Source organism: Python bivittatus, unplaced genomic scaffold, assembly GCF_059951505.1.
Source record: "Python bivittatus isolate LINGU-HERP-01145 unplaced genomic scaffold, Pbiv_v1 ctg000020_np1212, whole genome shotgun sequence".
Lineage (NCBI taxonomy): Eukaryota > Metazoa > Chordata > Lepidosauria > Squamata > Pythonidae > Python > Python bivittatus.
Genome location: NW_028277030.1, coordinates 109,249,530 through 109,274,754, shown reverse-complemented (window position 1 = coordinate 109,274,754; position 25,225 = coordinate 109,249,530). Strand labels below are relative to the sequence as shown.

The window sequence follows — 25,225 nt, the reverse complement described above, 5'->3', positions numbered from 1 at the left end:
CATAGTTGAGGTATACCTATGATGAAAATTACAGGCCTCTCTCATCTTTTTAAGTGGGAGAACATGCACAATTGGTGGCTGACTAAATACTTTTTTGCCCCACTGTATTTGTATAGTGTCAAGATTTGTGTTTTGTTGGTGATTTTTCTCTAAAAACTTTTAGTCTGTTCACAGATGTCCTGAAGTAATTTCTCTTATTCCAAGTGCTAAAATATTGAGAAAAGTAACCTGCCATTTAATGTATGTGCAGATCCCTTAGAATTGATACACCTCTACTGGCTGGGGGATGAAACTTAACTATTTAAGTAACTATAAATAGATTTTATTGGATAGAGCTGGGCTTGTTTGAATAAATCATAGTTAAGTCTAATAGTTAAAAGCAGTGTTAAAATTAGCCTAAAAAAGGAAGTAGTACCTTCTGTTTTCATCATATTTAAGCCAGAAGAAGGTAGGAAGAAGGAGGTTACTAGCCCAACTTTATGTAATATTAAACCACATATGGCTGATTGGCTGAGAAGGAGAGAAATAGCTGTCTCACACACCTGTCTTCTCCTAGTGGTCCTGATCAGATTTTTGAGGGAGATATTTATGTCCTCTCTCTAATGTTCCTTACAGGAATTATGGGTGTTTTCTTGCTGCTATTAGTGGTGGGGAAAAGGGACAATCAGAATTGCTAGAAGGAATGAGATGTATCACAGTGGGATGTGTGCATTCTATGAGTGTGCTTTCCCTATGTTATCTCCCTCCAGTATATTGTAGCTCACTATCTAAAGAACACACACCTTGATAGTTTAGAATTGCATCTGAATTGGGCCAGTTTCTGCCTAAAATAAACAATTATTACATATTCTAAAAAGGTAATCTGTTTAATTATTTTGTAGAAAAAGTTATTTCTTTCCTTTCCATCCTTAGGTTGCTGTCAAAATTATAGACAAAACTCAATTAAATCCTACCAGCCTACAAAAGGTAAAGTTTCTGTCATAACACATTGGCACATCGGATTCAAGAATGCAACCTCTGTTTTTCTTTCTTTAAGGACATGTGTTTGTTCATACAAGATAACCAAAGAACACTGAGAATAGTATGTATGCTTGAGTTGCTTAGATTAGGTTGAGAATGACAGCTGCTATACATCCTGATTTAATATGGGAATAGGTGGTAAGAACTGGTTGACTTACCTTCTGATACTGAACTATTTTGGAGAATGCTTTCTACTCCTATCCAGTAAATTGACAACAGGCTGGCCTGAGGGTCAAGGCATGACTTCTTTTAAAAAAATACTATAAGATATTGTTCCAGAAGAGCTTTTAATTTTGATGATCTGCTTGCTAAGGTACATTTGAGAAGAAATGTAAGTGAAATGTGATGCTTTGCTGATGCAGACTGTGAATAATGTCTGTCTCAAAATGTTGATCTGGTATACAACTTTACTTATAATGAGAATACTTACTTTAAAAATGCAGTTATTGTCAGAAATATTGGGGTACATTCTGCTCATCCTAGTATTTAGCTAGGCCAGTATTACGTTGGAAGTGAGCTATCAAATCCTAACATAACCATGACAGGTATTTCTCGCAATGTAGCTTGAAATAGCTTCTGAGTGGTGACTACTATATACGACAACCATTTGGGTACATTTGTTTGACCATTTTTGTGGGCATATCTGCCATGTCTGGTGATCATATGAATCTATACAACTATACAACTATACAATAAAATTCATATGTCCATTTAAATAGGGTTTTTTTTATTAATCATCCCACAAATCCCCTTAAATTTTACCTAAATTCAGCTTTTTTAAACCAGCATAAATAAATACTTTACCTGATCCTTGAACTGGTTGAGATGATATCAATTAACTTAAAAAAAAAACTTAAAAATTCAAAGTTTCAGCTGTTCATTAACACCAATACAGAATAGTATAGTAACTTACAATTTTCAGCAATATCAATGTTGTATGTTAAAAATAAAAACTGTTTCCATGTTAATATATATTTGCACGATATTAACAACCTTGCTTCGTTGATTTGAGATGCTGCTGCTATGCCTTTGATTTGAAACACTTCTGCAAATGATCATTTTGTGTAGCCTAAAAAAAAGCAATTCTTCAGATCTTTCTCCTGATTTTCTTATTGTTGTATTCTTCATATGGATGCTGTAACCAATCTGAAAAACCGATAAGATCAGTTCCCTGTTAAACCTCAGGTAGTAGTTGAATGTGGAAGAAAGTTTTAGAAATCATATACATTGGTATTAATCATAATCCAGAATTGAAAGGATATTGACAATGAATCAGATCCAATGAAATCAGTGTGAAAAGTTAGTGATCACTAAAGATAAATTGCATTGATTGCACTGAGAATATAATACAACTGATTTAAGATCTAGACCTTTACTTGTATAAGGACAACTTGCTATTATAGTAGTGTACTAAGCATTAAACTAAACTCCTAAATATATACTTTTAATTTTTGCGGCTTATTACAGTTATATAAAAATCATTCAGTTAAATAGTTTTTTTTTAACAGCTGTTCCGAGAAGTACGAATAATGAAGATACTGAATCATCCAAATATAGGTAGGAATCTTAAATTTTTCTACTAAAGTCAATTTATTCTTTATATATTGTATTTGTAACATTTAAAAAATTTACTTAATATTTAGTTTTGTGAACAAGTTCCTTGTGCGCAAGTTTCTAGTCTTATTGCTTTTGCCTTCTAAAGAATTCATGCTTTCCTAAATAAAGCAAACATAATGTTTCTTCTGGAAAATAACTACTTAATTATAAGAATATAGCAGTAGGGATGCAGATTGCTTCATTAACTAATTTCTGCAGGGGCAGTACATTTTCTAATTGGTTTTCCAACTTTGTCATTGGAGAACCATAGTCTAAAAATCCAGTTTTGGAATTTCCTTAAATAACAAGTATCTCATGTCATTACATAGTAAGGGCTATATTAATCCATTATTACTTTGAAAGAAACTCTATTTTCTAGAAACAGACGTTTTATTATATGTGTTTGATTCAAATGCTTGCTTCTCTATCCCAGGTTTTTGCCTTCAAAAATGTCTTCTTGCCTATGTAATTGGCAAAGTCTTAATATCCAGCACACCAATTTAGAAACAGTAGATAAGTATATAAGCTTGGCCATAGTCTATGTTCTGCCCCTGTTGGCCTTGAAAGATTCTCTGTGCTGAGCACTGAAAGGAAACTGATTACAGTACTGCTTATTCAAATTCTCATTGTAAAAACATCTATAATCAGGATTATAATTCTGGTCTGATTAGCATAGTGGTTAAAATAATAAGCTGTGTATCAGGAATTCCCAGTTCAAATTTTGCTGCTGTGAATTCACTAGCAATTTTAGGAAACCATTTTCTCAGATTCAGTCTTCCCCACCCACCCACGAATACACAACAAAGATAATAATACAGCTTACCTTCTGGGATTGCTGTAAGGATTACAGTGAGATAATGCATGCAAAGCACTTTGAATCTTTATAAGCAGTATATAAATGCTATTATTTATTATTAATACCTGAAAATGTGATAGTGGTTTTATCAGAATGGACTTTAAAGATTAATTTTAGTGAAAATCAGTACCACTTTGTAATGAAAGTGTGTAACTTTCCCTTTCTGCTTTAGTTTCCCCCACCTTTAGAGCCCTACTTTGTGATGACAATTCTTCTGGCTGAGGAGGGCAGAACAATATTGTTCCAGAGACAAGTTATTGTTCCTGAATCGGCCAGAGGGCTTGTTGCATACAAGGTACACACATTGTTGCATAGAGGGTATGGACCTTTAGCTCCTGCTTTCATCAGAATAAGCTGGTTTTCAGCATGCTAAAATCTTGTTAGCTTAAACTCTTCCATCACAACAGTAATTTTGCTAATATATTCCAGGGGCATTGTCCTTTTGGTTCTTAACAGTTCTGCTGTCTCCTCTGTCTTCTTCAGGGGAATCATAACAGGCACCATTCTAACCCAATCTAGTTATAGCAGAATAGTGAGTGGTTTTGGTTTCAAGAGTCGAATCTCTAGAACTAAACTCTGATTTCAGCATACATTTCCTTATATTTGTGACATGGATAAGATGCATTAACTTAAGAAATGAAGTATTTAGCTTTGTTTTCAAATATTCTTTGTTGCTTATGGATAGGGAATTTATTGCCATTTTTATCTTGCAGTTAAACTATTTGAAGTTATTGAAACAGAGAAAACATTATATTTAGTAATGGAATATGCTAGTGGAGGTAAGTTAATGTTCAGTTCTACTTCTAAAAGTCAATGTGTAATGCAGATATTAGAAAGTGGGGATGGAGAATTGTGAAATATTTTTTGAACTTACCTCAACTTCATGGAAACCATGGTTGAGCTGGAAGTTACTGATTTTGGCTATTTTTGATGCAGGCTGTTTCATGCTTTGTGTCTCTTAGAAAATGGACAGCAGAACTACAGCCTAGTTTTCAATAGATAATGTAGTGAATCTGGCCTCCCATTTCAGACTTCAACTGAGGCCTCCTGATATCAGACTCTTCACAAAAAACATGCCTGCAGATAATTAGTTTATGAGTGGGAAGAATACTATCCTTATCTTTTCCCTTAAATTCCCCAGAATATTACCTCATATTCTGTTTTTGTACAAATTAGGCATATTTTAATTTAATGTTGTTTTAGCTAAACTCACTCATAACTAAACTTGTAGGCAAGTAGTTGAACTTTTGCTAAGATCTATTTGTTGTGGAAGGGGTCAGACACAAACTGAGCACTGACCTGTATATAGAGGGTGTGTGTGTGTGTGTGTGTGTGTGTGTGTGTGTGTGTGTATTCTTTTCCTTCAGTTCGAGGGGTTATAGGATAAGCTGCCAATCAGATAAAGTCTTCCCAAGCTCTGAATTGGATGTGTCATGATTATTGCCTGTTTGTCTATTTATTGATTTGATTTATATACCTTGCCTTTTTATCCTGTTGAGCACTCAAGTCTATCAAGCATTTCTTTTCTTTTCTTTTTCTTTTTGCTTGGTTATTTTGGAAAAGTATTAAGCCATGAAGAACTGACCAATATATTTGTGGATGGGCAGGCAAAGCTAATTAAATTGATTGCCGACAAAGGGCTTTCATGTATTTGCAAAGTTGAGACACCTTTTCACTGAAACATTGTTGCAAAAGAATGATGCAGTTAGCAGTATTAAAGACCAATACTAATTTGTGGACCAATACCATTTGTTGATTTAAAAAAACCTAAATGGCTTTCTTTCCAGCAAAATGTAATCTGAATACCAATTTTATTCTATGTATTATAGGAAGCAGACGCATGGTTTTCTCTATGAATCAGCAGAAAAATGAATAGAGTATTATGTTTTAAAGATAATTTAACTATTTGTAAAACTTAATAATATTGTAAGTACAGTAGACATTTTTCAGTCATTAGTATTATGTGGTATGATACTGTTAAATTTATTTTAGGAGAAGTATTTGACTACTTGGTTGCACATGGAAGAATGAAAGAGAAAGAGGCACGTGCAAAATTTAGACAGGTATGAAATAGATAAAAATCAAACTATATACCTTCAAATAAAAATAAGGTTGGTTTTTAGTTCCCAAGTGGAAGTTCAGATAGTAAAGTTAATTTTTAAAATATTTTCATTGTATTTCAGTGCTTTTTTTTTACAAAAAAGAAAACTTTTGGATCAGCTTATCTTTAAAGCAAATATTAATGTATTGCAGGTTTCAGAAATACCTAATGAACAAAAAATTAACATCTTTTTAAAAATGTGTGCCATTTTCTGCTATGCTGTGAATGTTGGAAACCTTTGAAAATGAACAGATACTAACAATTTAATTATATTTATAAGAGAAGTGGGAACAATAAGGTATCAAACCATGTTTGTTAGTATGCTTACATGCTATGGTATCAATTCCTTTTTCTACCCTCCTACCCCCACCTAGCTTCTGAACCCTGTTCCTAACTCTCTTTAGATGTAGATCCACTAGCTGTTAATTTATTACTCCGTTACTCTTTCTCAATTTTGTACCCACCACTAAATTTCTGCTTCTTCCAACCTCAACCTTCCACCTTCAGAGAATGTGGTTTTCCCATATGGATAAATGGTTTGTCCTCAAAAATGCAATAAAATCAAACATTTTATAAAACAGAGGCCCTGTGTATTCATAACTCAGTCCATCTTTGGCAACATCCTGAAATTGGCTCTCAACTTGCCTTTGCTAATCAATATTTTAATATAGTTCATAGTGACATGCTAAATGCAGGTCTGGCACATAATGTAGATGACTATAATATTAAGGCTTGAATGGGAGGGGTGTATTTTTGGCCTTGAGATTTTGGGGAAAAAAATCTCTTGGGTTTTTACATCTCTATGGACTGACTAGAGGTTGGTTGAAATACCTACTTATAAGTTGTGCTTGTCTAGTTTTCAGTTTGTCATGTAGCCTCCTTTAGGGAAGCTACAGTTGCACAAAATAATCATTCTCCCCCTTCAGTGGCAACTTGCTGCATATCTCTCCTAGCGTCTAGAGCAAAGAAGAGGTTTCAGCCCCTATGTCTATTGTTTAACTGCATTAAAGTATGAGCATAATGACTGAGTTATATTAAATTGCAGTTTTAATAGAGAAAATATATTAATTGAATTGACAGGATTTGAATTTCAAAAACTAATAAGGCATAATAATTCTGGTTAAAGTAATGCATTCCAAACATGGGAACTAGTGAGAGCTAAGATAATTGAGCCTGAATCATTATGATATAAAAAGCCAGTGACTAAAACCTCTTCTCTGCCTAGAATTCGTTAACCATGATGGGTATCTGGATGAGGAATCATTGTATTGACCTGCAGCTTCTGCGTTGCCCAAGCCAGCTCTGAGGTTAATGTTAATTGTGATTTGTTAAAAGCAATCCAATATTAGAAAGCCATAGTTGCAAAGTTGATAGCTGAATGTGGCTATTAGGTGATTAATAAGCCATTTTATTTTTCCTACCAGCGTCCTATCACAATAAGAAGTTGACAATATATCAGCAGTATAGACATGTTGTAAGCATTATATGAAGATAATGTTGCAGATTGATTTGAATGCCTTACAGTTATACAGATACTAAGTATTATTGTTAGGATTGTCCTTATGTGTTATTTTACTAATAAGGATGATGATATTTCAGATTGTGTCTGCTGTGCAGTACTGCCATCAAAAGTGTATTGTTCATCGTGATCTCAAGGTATGTTGATTTTTGTCCTTTAAGGATTGAAACTTTGATAGAACACAACAAGTAGATTAACTTTGTGAACAAGATTTTAGAGCTAGATTTAGATTTCCCAAATGGTCTTTATCTTATGTCTCTGAGAGAATATTATTCAATATATGCTTTTGTAGAGAAAAGCATGTGTTATATGTAACACATTTAATGTTGACTCAGGAAATACTTGTTTTCCTGTATTTATTCTGTAATGGTTATATAATGTCCCTTTCTTGCTTATAGTAGGCTGTGCTTCATGCACTTTTTAATTATGGGCACAAACCTGTGTCTAGCTTGTCCATGTGAATTTTTGTTGTGATATTAATTTTTATTACTACATATCTGTCCCAAGTCCCTCTTTTGCTATCTGTGAAATAGCTTCTTTTAGTTAAATGAAAAAGACATTTGTTTTGCTTATATAGGTCACTCTTTAGTATGATGTGTGTGTACACGCAGTCACGTACAGCAAGAAAAACAACTGTTTAGGCAGGCTTCCATGATCTGACTAAGCTACTACTGCATATTAGTTTAGTTTCTATTTCTCTTATACCTCTTTTTACATGCCTTGACTTGAGCAATAACCTGTGGATATTTCCCATCAGCAGTACCACAAGCAGAGCTCTGTCCTAGCGTCTCAGAGCCGAGGTGCAACAGGCCCCAACCCATTTAAGAGCTTTAAGACAACTGAGAAGTACACAGGCAAAGAGGCAGCTGATAGAGTTGGTAGGGAATAAAATTAATCTGACACAAGAAGTACCATTCTACACTATTTTGAAAGGCTGATTTACACGTTGCAATTTAGATGCAAGGTTTTCTGCCCCGGTTCTCTTCTGTCTGATACAGAATTCTTCCTTTGGAGTTTCTTCATTTCTCAGTGTATCATTTTATAATATTTGGTTGCTCGATCTTTTGTCCTTTTGTGTGTTCCCTCTTCAGGTAATTCTAAAAAGTTGTCTCAAGTTCATCTCTCCCTTCCACTGAAATGAATTTTAAGTCTTTGCACAAGTTCCATGTCATGTACAAGCTTTTTACTGTTGACCTATTCTTATGATTTTTTTTAGCAATAAAAGCACTCTCTAGAGTATCGTGTGCTAAAACTTTCTGAGGAATAATTGAATAATTGAAATAATGAATTTAGAAAATAATTACATTAGAAGAGTACATATTTTTAACAGTAAAAGAAGGAAGCCTTTGGAACTAATAGTACTCATATGGTATAAATACTTAAAAGAAGATTCAGATAAGTCTGCTTTTTTTATGTGTGTACATGTGTGCTTGAATCAGTAGAAATGGGGAGAACAAAAATGTTGGCCTGTGTTTACTTTTGTTTCTAGATACTGCACTATTTTATTTCTGTTCTATGTTTTTATTCAACCATTTCTCTAGAATACAGGATAACACTTTTGAAAAAGGAAAGGATATTAAATGCTATACTTCCACACAAATCTCATTGATGTCAGTTGGATCTAAGGTTGCAATCATGTTGGCAGTTTACAGATATCAGACAAGAGGAAAAAATAACACATAATTGAATTTATTATTTGAAGTGCAGATATTTGACTTTCTAAATGTTTTATATTCTCATTGCTGGTGATTGCTTCATGCGTGAATAGAACACACAATTGTTTAGCTTGAATAGTTCTACTATTGATGGTATAGAAAACATTTTAAATGTGGGTATTCAATTTTTCTCCTTTAGGCAGAAAACCTTCTTCTTGATGGAGACATGAACATTAAAATTGCAGATTTTGGTTTTAGCAATGAATTTACTGTAGGCAACAAACTGGACACTTTTTGTGGAAGCCCTCCATATGCTGCCCCAGAACTCTTTCAGGGAAAGAAATATGATGGTCCAGAAGTAGATGTTTGGAGTCTTGGAGTCATTCTTTACACTCTCGTCAGTGGATCATTGCCATTTGATGGTCAGAACTTAAAGGTAGAAATAATATCTGAAATAACTAAAGTCTGATTTTTTAATTTTTGCCTTAGTATTAGATTTGTTTTCTTTGTTTGGCTTTCAAAAGGAATTGCGAGAACGAGTATTGCGGGGAAAGTACCGGATACCATTCTATATGTCCACAGACTGTGAAAATCTACTGAAAAAACTACTTGTGTTGAATCCAATCAAGAGAGGGAGCTTAGAAGTAAGTACTCTGAATATTTTCTTGTCTGTTAATGCAGTTCAGTGGAATAAGTTAAACCCTGAGGGTGGGGGGAACTGTTCCTATAATTCTTCCTGAAACCTTAAACTAAAAGTATTACTGTGCACTGCTTTAGTCTTTTGTGCCAAAAGCCATGCTTGGTCTTTAAATAACGTTGGGGAGGTTGCATTCTAAAACATGGATGGAATCAGCATATTAATTAAATTGGACTTAATTAACTTAAACATACAGTTTGCATTAATTAAATACTTCTAATATATCCTCCATATAGTTAATAATTTCTTCTTTGACTCACACTAAAAATTACAGTGAATGGCAACTTTTGGAGAAGTTCTGGCTCTTGAAGGTGCATGCAACCTGGCTGCAGTTTACAAAGACCTGTTTTAAAACAAATTATTTATGTCATCAGACTTGCAGTGTTTTGGATAAGTATACGCATCCTGGAGAACAGTTGTCTCTGATAATGCTAGTCTCATTGCAAGTTGCCTGTTGAGTTTCCCTATGGGAATTGTTTAAGTTGTGAAACAGATTTATCAAGAGAAGCCCACTGACTTCTAATGGTCTTGTGGCTAATAAGTAGGTTTCAGTATGTTACTTAATTTGTTAGAATTTTTTAAAACTTGCAGTAAACCAATCAAAAACATTTTACAAAAATTACTTCTTTTATTAAGGAAAATAATGTCTAGTAGTCATATGTTACCCTTGTATTGGAGACAGCATGGGTCTCATACTAGTTACTAAAATACAGGCATAATGGTGCAGCTATGTTCATGTCCTTTGACCATTGTGGAAACATTTGTTGAACTAGGTAGAATTGTGGGTTGATCCAGCACAGTTCATTTTATAATCTTAGCACAGATGATGGGCATCAGCAAATATGGGAGGACACCTCTTCCAACAGCATACTTCCTGTAAATGCATGTACAGGTAATCCTTGAGTTACAATGGGAATTGGGACCAGAATTTCCATCACTAAGCAATGCAGTCATAAAGCTTGATGTCATATGACTGCATCGCTTAGCAATGGCAATCCTAGCACTCTCTGTTGCCATTGTTAACTGAATCCCACCTGTTGTTAGCCGAGGACCCACCCCAATGCAAGCCATCCCCAGCTTGGTCCCTCCCAGCCCCGAGCCTCAGTTCTTCCAAGATAAGGAACTGCCTCCACTCCAACTCCCCCCAACTACCTATTCACCCCACATCTCTGCCCTTTTGGCCACCCTGCCTTGTGCAGCAGCAGATAGCCCCAGAATCCTGGAAGCCCCAACCTGGCACAACAGCATGGTGTGAAGCCCCAGCCACCCCTGGAAGTCATAGCTGTCCCAGCCCAGCACTGCAGCATGAAGCCCCAGACACCCTAGTCCAGCCTAGCAGCATGGCGCAAAGCCCCAGCTGCAGCCCCCCTTGCTGCATTGCATTCCGCCACCCCAGCTGACCTTTGCTGTTTTCTTGCTTCTGCTGCTAACAAGGCGTGCCTGGCCTGGCCCTTCATGAGGCATCTGCTGACCATGCAAAGCCTTCTTCCCCACTTCTTGCGAGGAAACCACCGCATGCAACCAGCAGCTGGTCAACAGAAGACAGTGAAGTTCAGCTGGAGGTGGCATAGCGCAAGGCAGTAGGGGCTGCAGAATTCAGGGGGCCAAAAGGACAGAGATGGGGGGAGATGGGTAGGGGGAGTTGAAGCACCCCTGCAGTTGTAAGTGCGGGCGGACAGCCAAGCACCCAAATTTTGATCACATGATCACGGGGCAGCTGCAATGGCTGTATCTTCGGGGACCAAGCCTAAGTACAATATGTTCAGCACTGCCATAACTTTGAACGGTTGCTGAATGAATGGTCGTAACTCGAAGACTAGTTGTATAATAATTTTTTCTTGCAATAGCGTTCATTTACATACAAATTACATAGGTACTGAATAATTGATTTTGAAAAAATGTATTGGCCCACCCTTGGGTCTTTTGCTGCCCTTTTAAGTAGTCTAATATGATATTAATTTGAAGAACTATTGTATATAATTAAACAAGTGGAATTTAAGGATTGGAGTAAAACAAGAAGAATAAAGATCATACCAAATATACTCTTGAGGGCCTGTTGTATATTCTTAAGGGCCTGTTGTGTATTCTATTGTATACTGCAAGGGCCTGTTGTGTATTCAGATATGCTAAATCTAATTTACAATTTCAAGCTATGAAATGCTGGCTGTTTTTAATAAAGCAATATTTTATAACTTCTAAACATTAGCTTCATTTTTAATAAGGGTGAAGCATTTTCAATCATAACTGTAATTGTTTCTTATTGTTAAGACAGTTGCATTCCCAAACAAGCCATTACCCTAAGAATGCCTTTTTCCTTTTTTGTATGATAGATGATGATGCCAATTTTGTGAAAGTATTTCAATTATGTAGCAACTCTTGCAGGTTGAAGCCCCCAGTCATGTGGATTTCTGGACTTTGGATCTAGGAAAGATTTAAGACTTTTTAAACTCAATAAAAGTACAGCAGATGATAAATTGCTTTCCAAAATACAATGTATGTTAGTCATCAGTGACCTTTCTTTCAAGTTCATAGGTTTGCATTTACAGCTAGAGATAGTATTTCACCAAATTAATCTCATTTAATCTGTTTCTGACATATATAACTTGAATGCTAGTTGGAAAATATACTCTTGATTAGCAGTGACCATTGCCTGAATAATATTTTGGTTACTCACTAGAGAGAGGGAGAGTTTGAGTTGTTTCTGCTTCACTGATATTTAGGGCTTAGTATTATTAGGTTGTTGTGGTCAGTTAAAGATTTTCCTATTAAGAAATAGATGTGTTCAAGGACACCAGTGGTGAGTAAAAATTAATTATTATGTTTGTTGTGCAGCTGTATTTTCTAATTGCCTAGCACAAACACAGACATTAATAATAAGGGAACCATATAGCATCTTAAGAATATGACGGTCAAACTGTAGAATGCATACAATATATTATTATGCAACTACTATTCTGGTTTTAATTTCCTTGAGACACTAGGTTAATGGCACAAAATAGGGGATAAGCATAGAAAAACTGGTATGTAACTTCTCCAAATATTTACCCTGGAATATTGGTGGTAGGAAAAATCTCACCTCCCAAAATTCATATTCAGCCTTTGTTAGTTCTAATTTTGGTTTTCTGGGTACAGAATTAATATAGTGAATTTCCACAGTCCACTTGAGATACCACAAAAAATTACTTAAGGAGTTGCAACTGCTTTTGTCCACTTGTTAAAAGGATGGCACTGACCATCGTTATCTCTACCCCTGTGCACTTGCTTGAAATCTGAATTATTGAGGATCTTCTAACACAAATTTAAGGGATACATGGGGGAAGAAGGCGAAGAAAAATCCTGTAATGAAAGCAGATGTCTGTATATCTAACAATTGTTAGTAAGCCAAATAAAATTAATGTATCTTTATTTCGTGAAATTTTGAGTGTTTCAGAATACAACTAAATTATTTTTATTATTATTTTATTTAATATGTGGCTTTCTGCTGATTATTCTTCTAGATTTATTTTTAGGAAATGGAACCTGTGAGCGCTTAGTTTATCTTGCATCTGTTAGTGCTGTTTTTCTTTTGACAACTTTGCAAGAATTTACTGTTGTTAGTTCTAAATTGGTTTCTTGCCAGAACATTATATTCTACACACTGTAAATATTTCAGAAGAGAGACTGTTTTCCAGTGAAAAACTGAACAATTGTCTCTAAGAATGGGTGAGAGTTATTTCAAAATGTGTTCGGATAAATTATGTCAGAAAGGCTGAATGTTTAATCTGAACACTTTTTAAAACTCTGTACTCAGTGAAGACTAAATTATTGATGGAAGATGGAATACTGCTATATAGAAATGATCAGATAGAACGTACACTATTTATATTAAAAATATCTGGGCAGAATTTCTTTAAAGAAACACAAAATTTAGGTCTGAGTTGTGTATCAAAACTCATATATTATTAAATATCACAACCTTTTAAACATGGAACTGAGTAATTCTTTTTAATGAAAATTTATTTTGGACAGAAAACAATCAGCTATGTTCCTCCTAAGACACTTGAACAATTAAAAACATTAAATATTGAGATCTACTTTCTGGTTGTTCTGATTCAAGAAAATGAACTTCTGAAAAATAAACATGTTAGCTAAAACAGGAAGTCCCCCCCCCCAATCTCTTAAGCTTTCAAATGCAAAGTGATTTTATGACGGATTAATAGAAAATACAAACAACTCATCTGTAAGATGTCATAGTAATTGTACTCTCCCTTGAAAATGGATGAACTGTAGATGTCAGTATTTTAGTAGCCATTCCATACTAGAATTGTCCCTGAGTCATGTAGCTATGAATTGTTTATCAAGATGTGCTGGTGTTTTTGGTAGCTGTATAAAAATACATATTCTTGTAAATACAAATGCAAGTTGATATTTGAGGATATAGTACAGATAGTCCTCACTTAACGACAGTAATTAGGACCGGAATTTCCATCACTAAGAAATGCTATTGTAAAGCGCAATATCACATAACCACATCACTTAGCTACAGCAATCCTGGCAGTCCCTGTTGCTGTTGTTAAGCAAGGATTGTGGGTCGTTAAGTGAGGAACTCACAACTTCCTGCCAGCTTCCAACAAGCAGAGTCAATGAGGAAACCAGCAGGAAGTCACAAATCCCAGGCAACTCACAAGCAGGCCAGCGGGTGGGTAAATGGCTGCTGCGGCGCAAGTGTGGCTAGGTGCGGGGTGGGTGCTCCAGAAGACGTGAAAGCGTGCAAGTGGCTGCTGTGGTACAGCGCAAACATGGCTGGGTGTGGCATGGGTGCTCCAGAGGGCAGGAGGGCACACAAGTGGCTTCTGTGGCCTGGTGCAAGCACAGCCGGGCACCGGATGGGCACATGGGAGGGTGCGGAGGAAAGTGGTAGGAGCAGCTTGCGACCTTTCCCACCAGTTTCCCCATTGACTTTGCTTGTGGGAGGGTCACAAATGGCAGTTCTATGACTGCGGGATGCTGTAATCGTTGTAAGTAGAAGCTGGTTACCAAACACCTGGATCACAATCACGTGACCATGGGGATGCTGGGATGACTGGAACTTTGAGGACTGGTCATAAGTTCCACTCGTTCAGCACCATTGTAACTTTGAACAATCACTGAACGAGTGGTTGTTAATGGAGGACTACCTGTAACTTACTTACTTATTTATATGTCACATTTATATAGCCACCCATCTCACACAAAGCGACTCTAGGCGGCTATTTTTTGTCAAAGAAATGGAAGTATAAATTTATTCAAATAAGTTTTGCTCCCTTTATATAATTAACTCATGTCTATTTATTTTTAATCTTAATGCCTTCCTTTCCAAAAGGAGAGTTTTAAAAAAAAAACCTGATATGTTTCACCAGTTTAATGAGTCAATATACAAGCATATAAACAGTCACTTTTGAATTTTCTAGATATAAAATATTAATCTGGAGCCCAAATTAATTTAATTGGTTGGGGCAAATAATTAATTATTTTGAAATGTTTGTTTAATTTTAGAAAAATACAAAATATAAGCCAAACTCCAAAATGCACTAAAAAAACAAAATTAAACAGAACAATCCTTAAACTTTTAAAAAAGATAGAAATATGAAAAAGAAAAAGAAAAAAACTAAATTAACTAAAAAAAATTAAAATCTACCTTATATATTAAACTTACCAGTAGTCACTGGTTTATTAGTAAATACCATATAATATTATAGTATAATCAAATGCAAAATATTATTGTAAAATATCACAAATCTCTACCAAGTAGTACAAATTGCTTCATCCTTTGATCAATGGAGAATATTGCCTTTTCCAGGAAAAATAAGTTATATATTTCCAAAAGCCATTGCTTAACATCTGGAACTTTTCCAATTTCTCAATATAAATTTGGAATTTTACGAGACATTCTTGGTCTACCAATGCATTGTTAATATTTCTGTTGACAATTAAAAATTTTATTTTCAATTCAGAATGAGCCTAAACAAGCAGTGGGTTGTAACTATTTTCTTTGCCAGTTAATTAGGAACTTTAAAAGCTAATTTTGAGTCAAACAATGGGCTTGTTTAGCTTAGTATTGTCAAAAATATCTTATAGTGGCTCTCTAGACTTCTGTACAGGATCCTTTCCTGCCCTAACTGGAGAAGTTAATGATTGATCCTGGGATCTTTTGGATGGAAAGTATGCCTTCATCACTGAGGTTCAGCTTTTGCTCAGAGTTACATCTGTACATATTATATGGCTGACACAACTCTTGGACCTAAAGAGTGCTTTGTTTTATATCATGGGATTGAGTGCGCTAATATTTTATTACTTGAAGTCATGCGTCTTATCTAGATTCATTTGGTGCTCCAGTTGTGTCTACTCTTGGAGAATAAAACATAGCACTGAAGAACTCATTTCTATGTAGCTTTCCAGACTAATAAGATCTTTAATAGCCATGCTTGGTGTAAGGCATTCATGGTCCTTTTTAGGGGATTCTCTCCCCTTCCTCCCCAGTGCCCTTGGAACAGTTGTCGAAGATAATGCCTTTTGTTTGGGTTTTAAATGGACATAGAATTAATTAATCATTTTATTGCTACTTTTAAACTATATATTTAAATAACATGAATATTTCTTCATTTAAAGGGGGTTCTAATACTCCCTCTCTAAATAATTCCATGTAATCCCATGTTTCAACTTCATCTATTTTCAAGCAAATTATGAAAGACCGGTGGATGAATGTTGGTCATGAAGAAGAAGAATTAAAGCCATACACTGAACCTGAACCAGATTTTAATGACAGTAAACGAATAGGTAATAGTTTTAATCTAACTATTCCTTGCTTTTTAGGTTCTCCAAATACTTACAGTATTTCTGTGCCATCTGACTATAAATCTAATATGATTGGAGCTAATTCATACATGTGCTCAATATTCCAAAACATAATTTTTACTCTCAAATTGTTCATCTTCCACTCACTTGCCATGGAAGACATCGTTTGCATTTTCCCTTCTTACTACAGTGGCAAAAACATACTTGAAAGATGATTTTGAATGGTAATTTAGAGGAGAAATACTTCTGTGTTCAGATGTTATAAACTATGCTTTGTGCTAAAAAAGAAACAAATTGAATTTGGCTTTTGAGACCAAGGTCCATGATACATTTACTGCTACATAGACTATGTCTCAGGGGACACTAAACAGTCATCAATATCTCTTCTTCTATTCTCTTTCCTATCCTTTATAATTCTTAATTCTATGAAGATTTAGGTTTGGCATTACAGATTTTTATGGAATATGGGAGAAATTATGAATTGGTTGGCCAGCTGGATTTTTAAAAAGAAGATTTATGAGTTATCTATGAACTCCTGAGAAATGTTGCTGGACAGCTAAATCTAAAATACAAATCTTTTAAATAAACAAATTAGAAAATTATATATAATTACTTCTGAGATATTCTCAGAATTATCACTGGTATGGATGTAAACAGTACACTAGAAAATGCCCTGATGTTAGCCTAAACATTTCAGTTAGTCTTATCAATAAATTGTGGGTTTTTTTCCCCTAGATATAATGGTCACTATGGGTTTTGCAAGAGATGAAATTCATGACTCCTTAGTAAACCAAAAATATGATGAAGTAATGGCTACGTATTTGCTTCTAGGGAGAAAACCACCTGAGGTAATTTACCATTATTTATTTTTACCTGCTTTTTAAAATTGTTTTGTATTTCTAATTTGAGGAGATAGAACATAATATCTAGTGTTGTGCAAAACTTTTGAAAGGAATGCTTTGTAAAACATTTTAGTGCAAGTAAAGCACCTCCCCTTGAAATTTTAAAGCAGCTGTCTCACACAGCTTCAAAGGCTGTCCCCAGCCCCCTTAATGTGTGGGTACATGCATACATAGACAAACATTCTGCTTGGCTTTCAGGAAAACAAAGGGCTTGTGCATGCAAATATATGTGCAGACAGCCAGGGACAGCCTTGGAAGTAGCTGCACAAGCCTTTCAAACGATGTGGCTGCTTGAGTGCTACCCTGCCCTAACAGGGCCCGTAGCAATTACTAACAAGTGAAACTACTCTTTGGAACTCATGGATTTATATGTTAGCCATTTTTAGAAGTTTTGGCCTGATCTATGCATGCAGTAGAATGAGATGGAAAAAAAACCCCAAGTTGGTAAACAGTGAATGCTACTGGAGTTCAGTAGGGCCTAGGTCACTACCACAGCTGCAACAATCATTAGGGTTTTAAATGCTTGTCTGACCTTGGTGCCTAAACTTTCAGGCTCTGTTCTTGATATGTGAGTATTAGAGACATAATCAGGATGGTGATACAGAGTTCAATCTCTTGCATATCAGTAATAAACTCGCATAGTGGGAAAATATTAGAAGGCTTTTGCAGAGCTTCATCTTGTTTTCTTGGCTGTCCGTGGTATTCTCAGGAGTCTCTTCCAACACCAAAGTTCAAAGATATCAATCCTCTCCCTATCCTACTTCAAAGTCCAACTTTCACTTCCATAGAGTGTCACAGGGAACACCATAGTTTGCACAATTCTGATCTTTGTAGTATAGACACATCACAGCATTTGAATATCTTTTCCAAGGCCTTCATGGCTACCAAGTGCTAGTCTGTGGTGTATTTCTTGATTCTTTGTTCCTTTATTGTTGATGGTAGATCCTAAGAGAGAGAAGATACCCAGCACTTCGATATCTTCATTGCCAATTCTAAGTCTGGTTGTTCTACTTCTTGTCATTAGTTTGGTCTTCTTTGTACTTAATTTTACTTCCATTTTTTCACTTTCCTCCTTAACTTCTATTACTAGAGTTTGCAGATCCTTTGCATTTTCAACTACCAAAGTAGTGTCATCAGCATAGCACACGTTACTGATGTTTCTTCCTCCAGTTTTAAAACCATGCTCATCTTCTTCTAATCCATCTTCCCTTAATATATATTTAGCATATAGGCTGAATAAATACAGTAAGGGGAGAGTATAAGCCTTGTCTCATTTCTTTGCCAACCTGGAGCCAGTCTGTTTCACTATGTTCTGTCCTTATGGTGGCTTCCTGACCTGTATATAAGTTTCTCATGAAGACAATGAGATATTCTGGGATTCCCATTTTTCTGAGCACATTCCACAGCTTGACAGGTTCAACACAATCAAAGGGCTTTCTATAACTGATGAAGCATATTGTGACTTCTTTTGGGCATTTTTGGCTTGCTCAATTATCCAGCGTGCATTAGGAATAATGTCTTGTGTTCCTCAGCCTTTTCTAAAGCCAGTTTGAGCAAGTGACATCTCTTTTTCCATGTAGGGCTCTAATCTGCATTGGAAGATCCTAAGGATTATTTTGCTAGCATGTGAAATTAATGCTATTGTATGATAGTTTGCACACTCTGTTAAGTCTCCCTTTTTTTGGTATTGGAATGTAGATTGACCTCTTCCAAGTGATTGGCCACTGTGTCATTCTCCAAATTTGCTGGCATAGCTTGGTTAGAATCTTTACTGAGTCTTCTGTTGTTTGCCGTATTCTAGTGGATATTCAGTCAGTTCCTATAGTCTTCCATTTTGATAATGACCATAGTGCTGATCTAATTTCATCTTCTAGTACTAGAGGTTCTTGTAAGTGGGGAATATCTTTTAAGTATTGGATGTTTACATCTCAACTGTACAGTGTTTCAATATACTCCTTCCATCTTCCTTTGATCTCCTTTGAATTGGGTACTATCTGTCCATTGGCATCCTTCAGCATACCAATTTGAGGTTGCAACAACTTTGAGTTCACCATTGTTGTATAGATAACATTAAAAATATTAGCCAGTGGCATAGCACTTTTCCATAATCTAGAGCCTTCCCTGATGTGTTTGATTGCAATTCCCACAATTATGGGAGTAGTCATCCAACACTTTTGGAGGCTATCATGTTGCGGAAATCTGACACAGTATAAACAGATCTGTTTAACATCTCAGCATTTCACAGATTTTTATCTGCTTTAGATAAACACTAAGAATGTTGCAAACATGTTTACCCCTTGAATGCATTTCATTTATACCAAATTAATAAACTCCTACCCTGTTTGGAAGTTTTCTGCACAGTGCAAGATGATTAAAAATAAGGGTCTTGGTGCTATTTGATTTCTTAAAGTGTTTTCTTGTCCTTCCCCCCCTTATGTGGGTTGAGAAATAGAAGCAAGAGATACTTTTCCTTATTACAAGACAACATTCTCAGGAAACAAGCTGGCAGAGGCTGGCAGTCTATAAACTGGATCAATTGATGCAAGTTTATGCTTCATAAGTCAGGACCTTGTTTATCAATATGAATGATTACTCACCATAAGGAAGCATCTGTCTTTCTGTGATTGATCTCTCTCTCTTTCTTTCTCTCTTTTTTTTGGATAGCCACCCTTGGTGGATTATTACTAGGAGTAGAAAAGCACTAGAGAAGCTGCTTATCCTTTCTGTAACTGATGTTTATTTATATATTTATAATATTTGTAAACTGCCCCAATCATGAAACTTTGGGTAGTATACAACAAGGCAAGAAACAGGGAAATAATAAAAACAATAACATAAAACAACATATATATTGTACATATTAAGATGAGCACCCATAGTCATATAGAATCAGAGACATTGTGGAACAAAAAGGTTTTAATTGCTTTATGAAAAGCAATTTATACTTTTTAAATTATTCCATCCATAGCAGAGGTTTGAGGGTGATTGAATCTTCTTCTCTACAGATAAACATGGGGAGGAGAAAAGCCTTCCTCCCATTATCTTCTTTTGCAGTAGCAGGCTCTTGAAGCTGCATTTTAGATTTTTTTTTTTTAAAAAGAAACCTCATCATGAAAAAACAACAGCCATCTCTAGCCCAAAATTAAGGTTCATTTGGTAATAAATGTTGTTCTAACATGACATCAGAAGTACTCTTTAATTGTGTAACTTAATGTGACTAAACTTAAGAAAGAAATATGTGTTTTGAGAAAAAAGAGCTGGACTTGCTTTCCAAATACGTTGCTTCTCCTTACAGTTTGAGGGGGGCGAGTCTCTATCCAGTAGTACCCTGAGTCAAAGATCTCGACCCAGCAGTGACCTCAACAATAGCTCCATGCAATCTCCTGCTCACCTGAAGGTCCAGCGGAGTATATCAGCCAATCAGAAACAACGTCGGTTCAGTGAACATGGTGGGGATGGCATTCAACCAAGTAAAGTAGCAAAATATAATTTTAAGTTGTGTGTTGTGTTTCCTGGGGGTTTGGCAGCAACACTTCCTGAACATTGCTTATCACATCATGATGCTTTTATCATGTGAGCAGTGTAAATATCATTTGGGTTAGTGGAGAGATGTAGTTTTCATTTGCATTTCTTTTTATGTCTGTAGCTATTATAACTCTGAATAAAGCAAAGTGGTTTATATTGTTCATCATTATTTTAAATAATCAGATTTGAACTAGCATATTTGCAGTGCAATAACTTTTCAAGGAAGATTGATTAGTAGATAAGGCTGGATGTTACAGTTACTGCCCTAAACAAATGTGCAGACTGGAGCCCATCACAGTAAATCAGGATGCAATAGAGACTTTCCTGTTATCTGTGAAAGCAGGCACTTTCTTTGAACCAGGGATGGGTAGTCCAAGATAATAGGTGGCCACATGCTCTTTTATGTAACCCACAAAATTTCTCAAACCAAAACAGGCTTAATGCAATTTAGAAAAGAATAGAACTACCCTAAAGTAACTCCTCTGGAAGCCCAGTTGGACACATCCTCCCAGAAAATCCTGGCCTTACTGACCTAAATCAAGTGCAGTCCCCCAATCACCAGTATTTTATCCATCTCTGTTTCATTTCTTCATGTTTGTGATACATTCCTCTCAGCAACAGAAAATGCTGATTGCTTCAAATCTTTTAGTTTAGATCATGATTTGACTGCCTTTTCCAAACCAAGGGGCAGTCTTCACACCTATAAGAGTTGTGAGAAGTTTATCTGGTGACAGGGTTGAAAGTTTTAAGCCCTTTTTTTCTTGGCAGGTGGTGGTTAAAATGCAAAATAGGTACATTAAATCTTGCATCTGTTCTGTACTTTTTAGAGCAATAAATAAATCTAAAAAAGGTGTCATTGAAAATCAGTTTTATTACCAAGTTTCAGCAGTGCAGCCTAGTGGCTGCATAAAGTGGTCTAGAAGATCCTCCCTCCCCATCCTAGAATATAAATATTTGCAGTAATATTTGGAATTTGGAAGAAAAATATTTGGGTGTGTTCTGAATTGGACATAGATGGTGTACAGTGTTGAAAACCAGAAGGTGCTCTCAGAAAGCCTCCCCACCCCCAAACATGCCAACCTAATCTTGCAACTAGAACTGTAGTTGGAAATTTTGTGCTGAATGATACAAAGAGTACACTGTAATAATTGAGTTGGCAGAAAAACCCAGATACAGTTGGCTTATTTTTTTGGAGTATCATATTTACCTGAAGGAAATTGATCCTGAATTTAAAATAGTCCACAAAGGAAGAGTAGTTAGGGGAAAAAGAGATATATATATGGAAATTTATACAACAATCAGTTTCCCCAACTTGTCAACCAAGAGTTGCAAACTCTGCTATAAATGCATGTCACATACAGACACTTTGTATGTATCTGTCAGAAGCCGCACCTCCAGTCCCCACTTTCCAACAACAACCAAAACAGGACAAAAAAAAAGTATATTAATTAAATTAGTAGCTGCTGATTAATAATAAAGCTTGTAAAATAAGGTACAAAATTATAAAAAGGAACTGATTCCCCCATCTGCATTCAGTTGCTTGTAAAAGTTTAAGTATACCTGGTCAAATTGTATGTTTCAAGAGATCCCTAACTGAACAAAAGCTGTCACAACCTCTGTATAGAAAAAAGTTAATCACCAATCTTTCTATGAATTTGAAGGCAAACTTATTTTGAATCTGTAAAGAACTGCACAGAAAAAATAAATTTACCTTCAAATTCATAGAAAGACATACAGTGGGGCAAAAAAGTATTCAGTCAGCCACCAATTGTGCAAGTTCTCCCACTTAAAAAGATGAGAGAGGCCTGTAATTTTCATCATAGGTATACCTCAACTATGAGAGACAAAATGGGGGAAAAAATCCAGAAAATCACATTGTCTGATTTTTAAAGAATTTATTTGCAAATCATGGTGGAAAATAGGTATTTGGTCAATATCAAAAGTTCATCTCAATACTTTGTTATATATCCTTTGTTGGCAATGACAGAGGTCAAATGTTTTCTGTAAGTCTTCACAAGGTTTTCACACACTGTTGCTGGTATTTTGGCCCATTCCTCCATGCAGATCTCCTCTAGAGCAGTGATGTTTTGGGGCTGTCACTGGGCAACACGGACTTTCAACTCCCTCCAAAGGTTTTCCATGGGGTTGAGATCTGGGGACTGGCTAGGCCACTCCAGGACCTTGAAATGCTTCTTACGAAGCCACTCCTTCGTTGCCCGGGCAGTGTGTTTGGGATCATTGTCATGCTGAAAGACCCAGCCACGTTTCATCTTCAATGCCCTTGCTGATGGAAGGAGGTGTTCACTCAAAATCTCATGATACATGGCCCCATTCATTCTTTCCTTTACACAGATCAGTCGTCCTGGTCCCTTTGCAGAAAAACAGCCCCAAAGCATGATATTTCCACCCCCATGCTTCACAGTAGGTATGGTGTTCTTTGGATGCAACTCAGCATTCTCTCTCCTCCAAACACAACGAGTTGAGTTTAGACCAAAACGTTCTACTTTGGTTTCATCTGACCATATGACATTCTCCCAGTCCTCTTCTGGATCATCCAAATGCTCTCTAGCAAACTTCAGACGGGCCCAGACATGTACTGGCTTAAGCGGGGGACACATCTGACACTGCAGGATTTGAGTCCCTGGCAGCGTAGTGTGTTACTGATGGTAGCCTTTGTTACTTTGGTCCCAGCTGCTCACCATTCTTGTGATCATTTTGACCCCACAGGGTAAGATCTTGCATGGAGCCCCAGATCAAGGGAGATTATCAGTGGTCTTGTATGTCTTCCATTTCCTAATTATTGCTCCCACAGTTGATTTCTTCACACCAAGCTGCTTGCCTACTGCAGATTCAGTCCTCCCAGCCTGGTGCAGGTCTACAATTTTGTTTCTGGTGTCCTTCAACAGCTCTTTGGTCTTGGCCATAGTGGAGTTTGGAGTGTGACTGTTTGAGGTTGTGGACAGGTGTCTTTTATACTGGTAACAAGGTGAAACAGGTGCCATTACTACAGGTAACAAGTGGAGGACAGAGGAGCCTCTTAAAGAAGTAGTTACAGGTCTGTGAGAGCCAGACATCTTGCTTGTTTGTAGGTGACCAAATACTTATTTTCCACCATGATTTGCAAATAAATTCTTTAAAAATCAGACAATGTGATTTTCTGGATTTTCCCCCCATTTTGTCTCTCATAGTTGAGGTATACCTATGATGAAAATTACAGGCCTCTCTCATCTTTTTAAGTGGGAGAACTTGCACAATTGGTGGCTGACTAAATACTTTTTTGCCCCACTGTATACAGCAGGTGCAGAGGTTTGGGCACCCTTTCAGGCAGTACTTTTATGGCACTTCCTTTGGTAGAAAGAATAGCTTCCAAATATTTCCTTTAGTAAAGGTCTTTTAGTTTTAGCTTTGGAATTTGGATTTTTTTCCCATTCCTCCTTGCAGAAGTTTTCTGGCTCTGAAACGTGGGTAAGTCTCCTTGTTTGAGATCTTTCCACAGATTTTCAATAATATTGAAACCAGAGGCATTACTAAACTTTTATCTTTCTTTTCTGTAAGTTCTTTGTGGTTGGAGTTAAGTTTTGGATTATTGCTTGCTAAAATAGCCACCTTTTTTCAGCTTCGATTTCTTTACTGACTATGGGATAAGTGTTGACCTTCACGGTCCTCAAGACTTGAATATTATTGATAATATCTAGGGAGATCTCAAACATGGAGTGCATGCAAGGGGACCTAGGCTATCACTGAGCTAGAAGAGTTCTGCAAGGAAGAAAAAAATCCAGAAATAGGAACAGAAAGCTCCTTTTCTGGCTGTAGGAAACATTTGGAAGCCATTATTTCTGCCAAAGTACTGACTGAAAAGATGTCCAAATATATTCATCTGCCATATTCACTGTTCTCTTATTTTGAACCTGTAAAGAATGGCACAGAAAGAGTAAGTACTCATGCAAATTTGCAAAAGGATAGCATGTTTAACTTTGTACCTCTGCGGGTTGTTGAAACTTTGGTGTGCCACATTTTCTCTCTCAAACACAAATCACTCTTGCACATACACACTCCCCTCCTTTCAGTGGGAACTGCAGAAAAGAAGAAAACAGAATGGAGTTAAGAGGAATGAGTACTGTGGAGCTTAAATGTTTGTGAACCTGTTTTGAACATTTTTCAGTATTTCTACATAAATATGAAGTAAAATCTGTTTTCCACACAAGTCCTAAAATTAGATAAAGAGAACCCAATTAAACAAATGAGTCAACATTATACTTGTTCATTTATTTATTGAGGAAAATGATCCAAAGCTACATATTTGATATTATTGCTCAGATCTGGTAGAATGGTGTAATATACAGAGACTCTTGAAATGATACTAGAGAGTGCTAGGTTGGAAATTATTTCCCCCATCAGTTATGCTCATATTAGAGAAGATATGTATGATCTGAGCAGTTTGTGAGCTCATTCTTTTAAAAAATTGGGCCAAATATGTTTGAATCTGCTGCCCTTAGTCTATCACATTTTCATTTTTGTAATTATGCAGTGTACTTTTTGGA

The 25,225-nt window shown here is 36.1% G+C and overlaps 1 protein-coding gene across 8 annotated transcripts in view; it reads left to right on the top strand.

The window, feature by feature from the left end:
• The window catches only part of MARK1 (microtubule affinity regulating kinase 1), a 79,393-nt gene that overhangs the window by 36,804 nt on the left and 17,364 nt on the right, over positions 1 to 25,225 (top strand). For 4 of the 8 annotated variants that reach the window (XM_088146448.1, XM_088146467.1, XM_088146445.1 and 1 more), the window contains exons 3-12: positions 913 to 966; positions 2,529 to 2,577; positions 4,186 to 4,251; positions 5,465 to 5,535; positions 7,173 to 7,229; positions 8,947 to 9,183; positions 9,272 to 9,391; positions 16,140 to 16,239; positions 16,993 to 17,105; positions 20,455 to 20,629. In XM_088146448.1, coding sequence (XP_088002574.1) covers positions 913 to 966; positions 2,529 to 2,577; positions 4,186 to 4,251; positions 5,465 to 5,535; positions 7,173 to 7,229; positions 8,947 to 9,183; positions 9,272 to 9,391; positions 16,140 to 16,239; positions 16,993 to 17,105; positions 20,455 to 20,629 — 1,042 coding nt within the window. Of the gene's footprint in view, positions 1 to 912; positions 967 to 2,528; positions 2,578 to 3,646; positions 3,768 to 4,185; positions 4,252 to 5,464; positions 5,536 to 7,172; positions 7,230 to 8,946; positions 9,184 to 9,271; positions 9,392 to 16,139; positions 16,240 to 16,992; positions 17,106 to 20,454; positions 20,630 to 25,225 lie in introns of those variants that run through there. The other 4 variants (XM_088146470.1, XM_088146461.1, XM_088146455.1 and 1 more) reach the window with 2 other exon arrangements.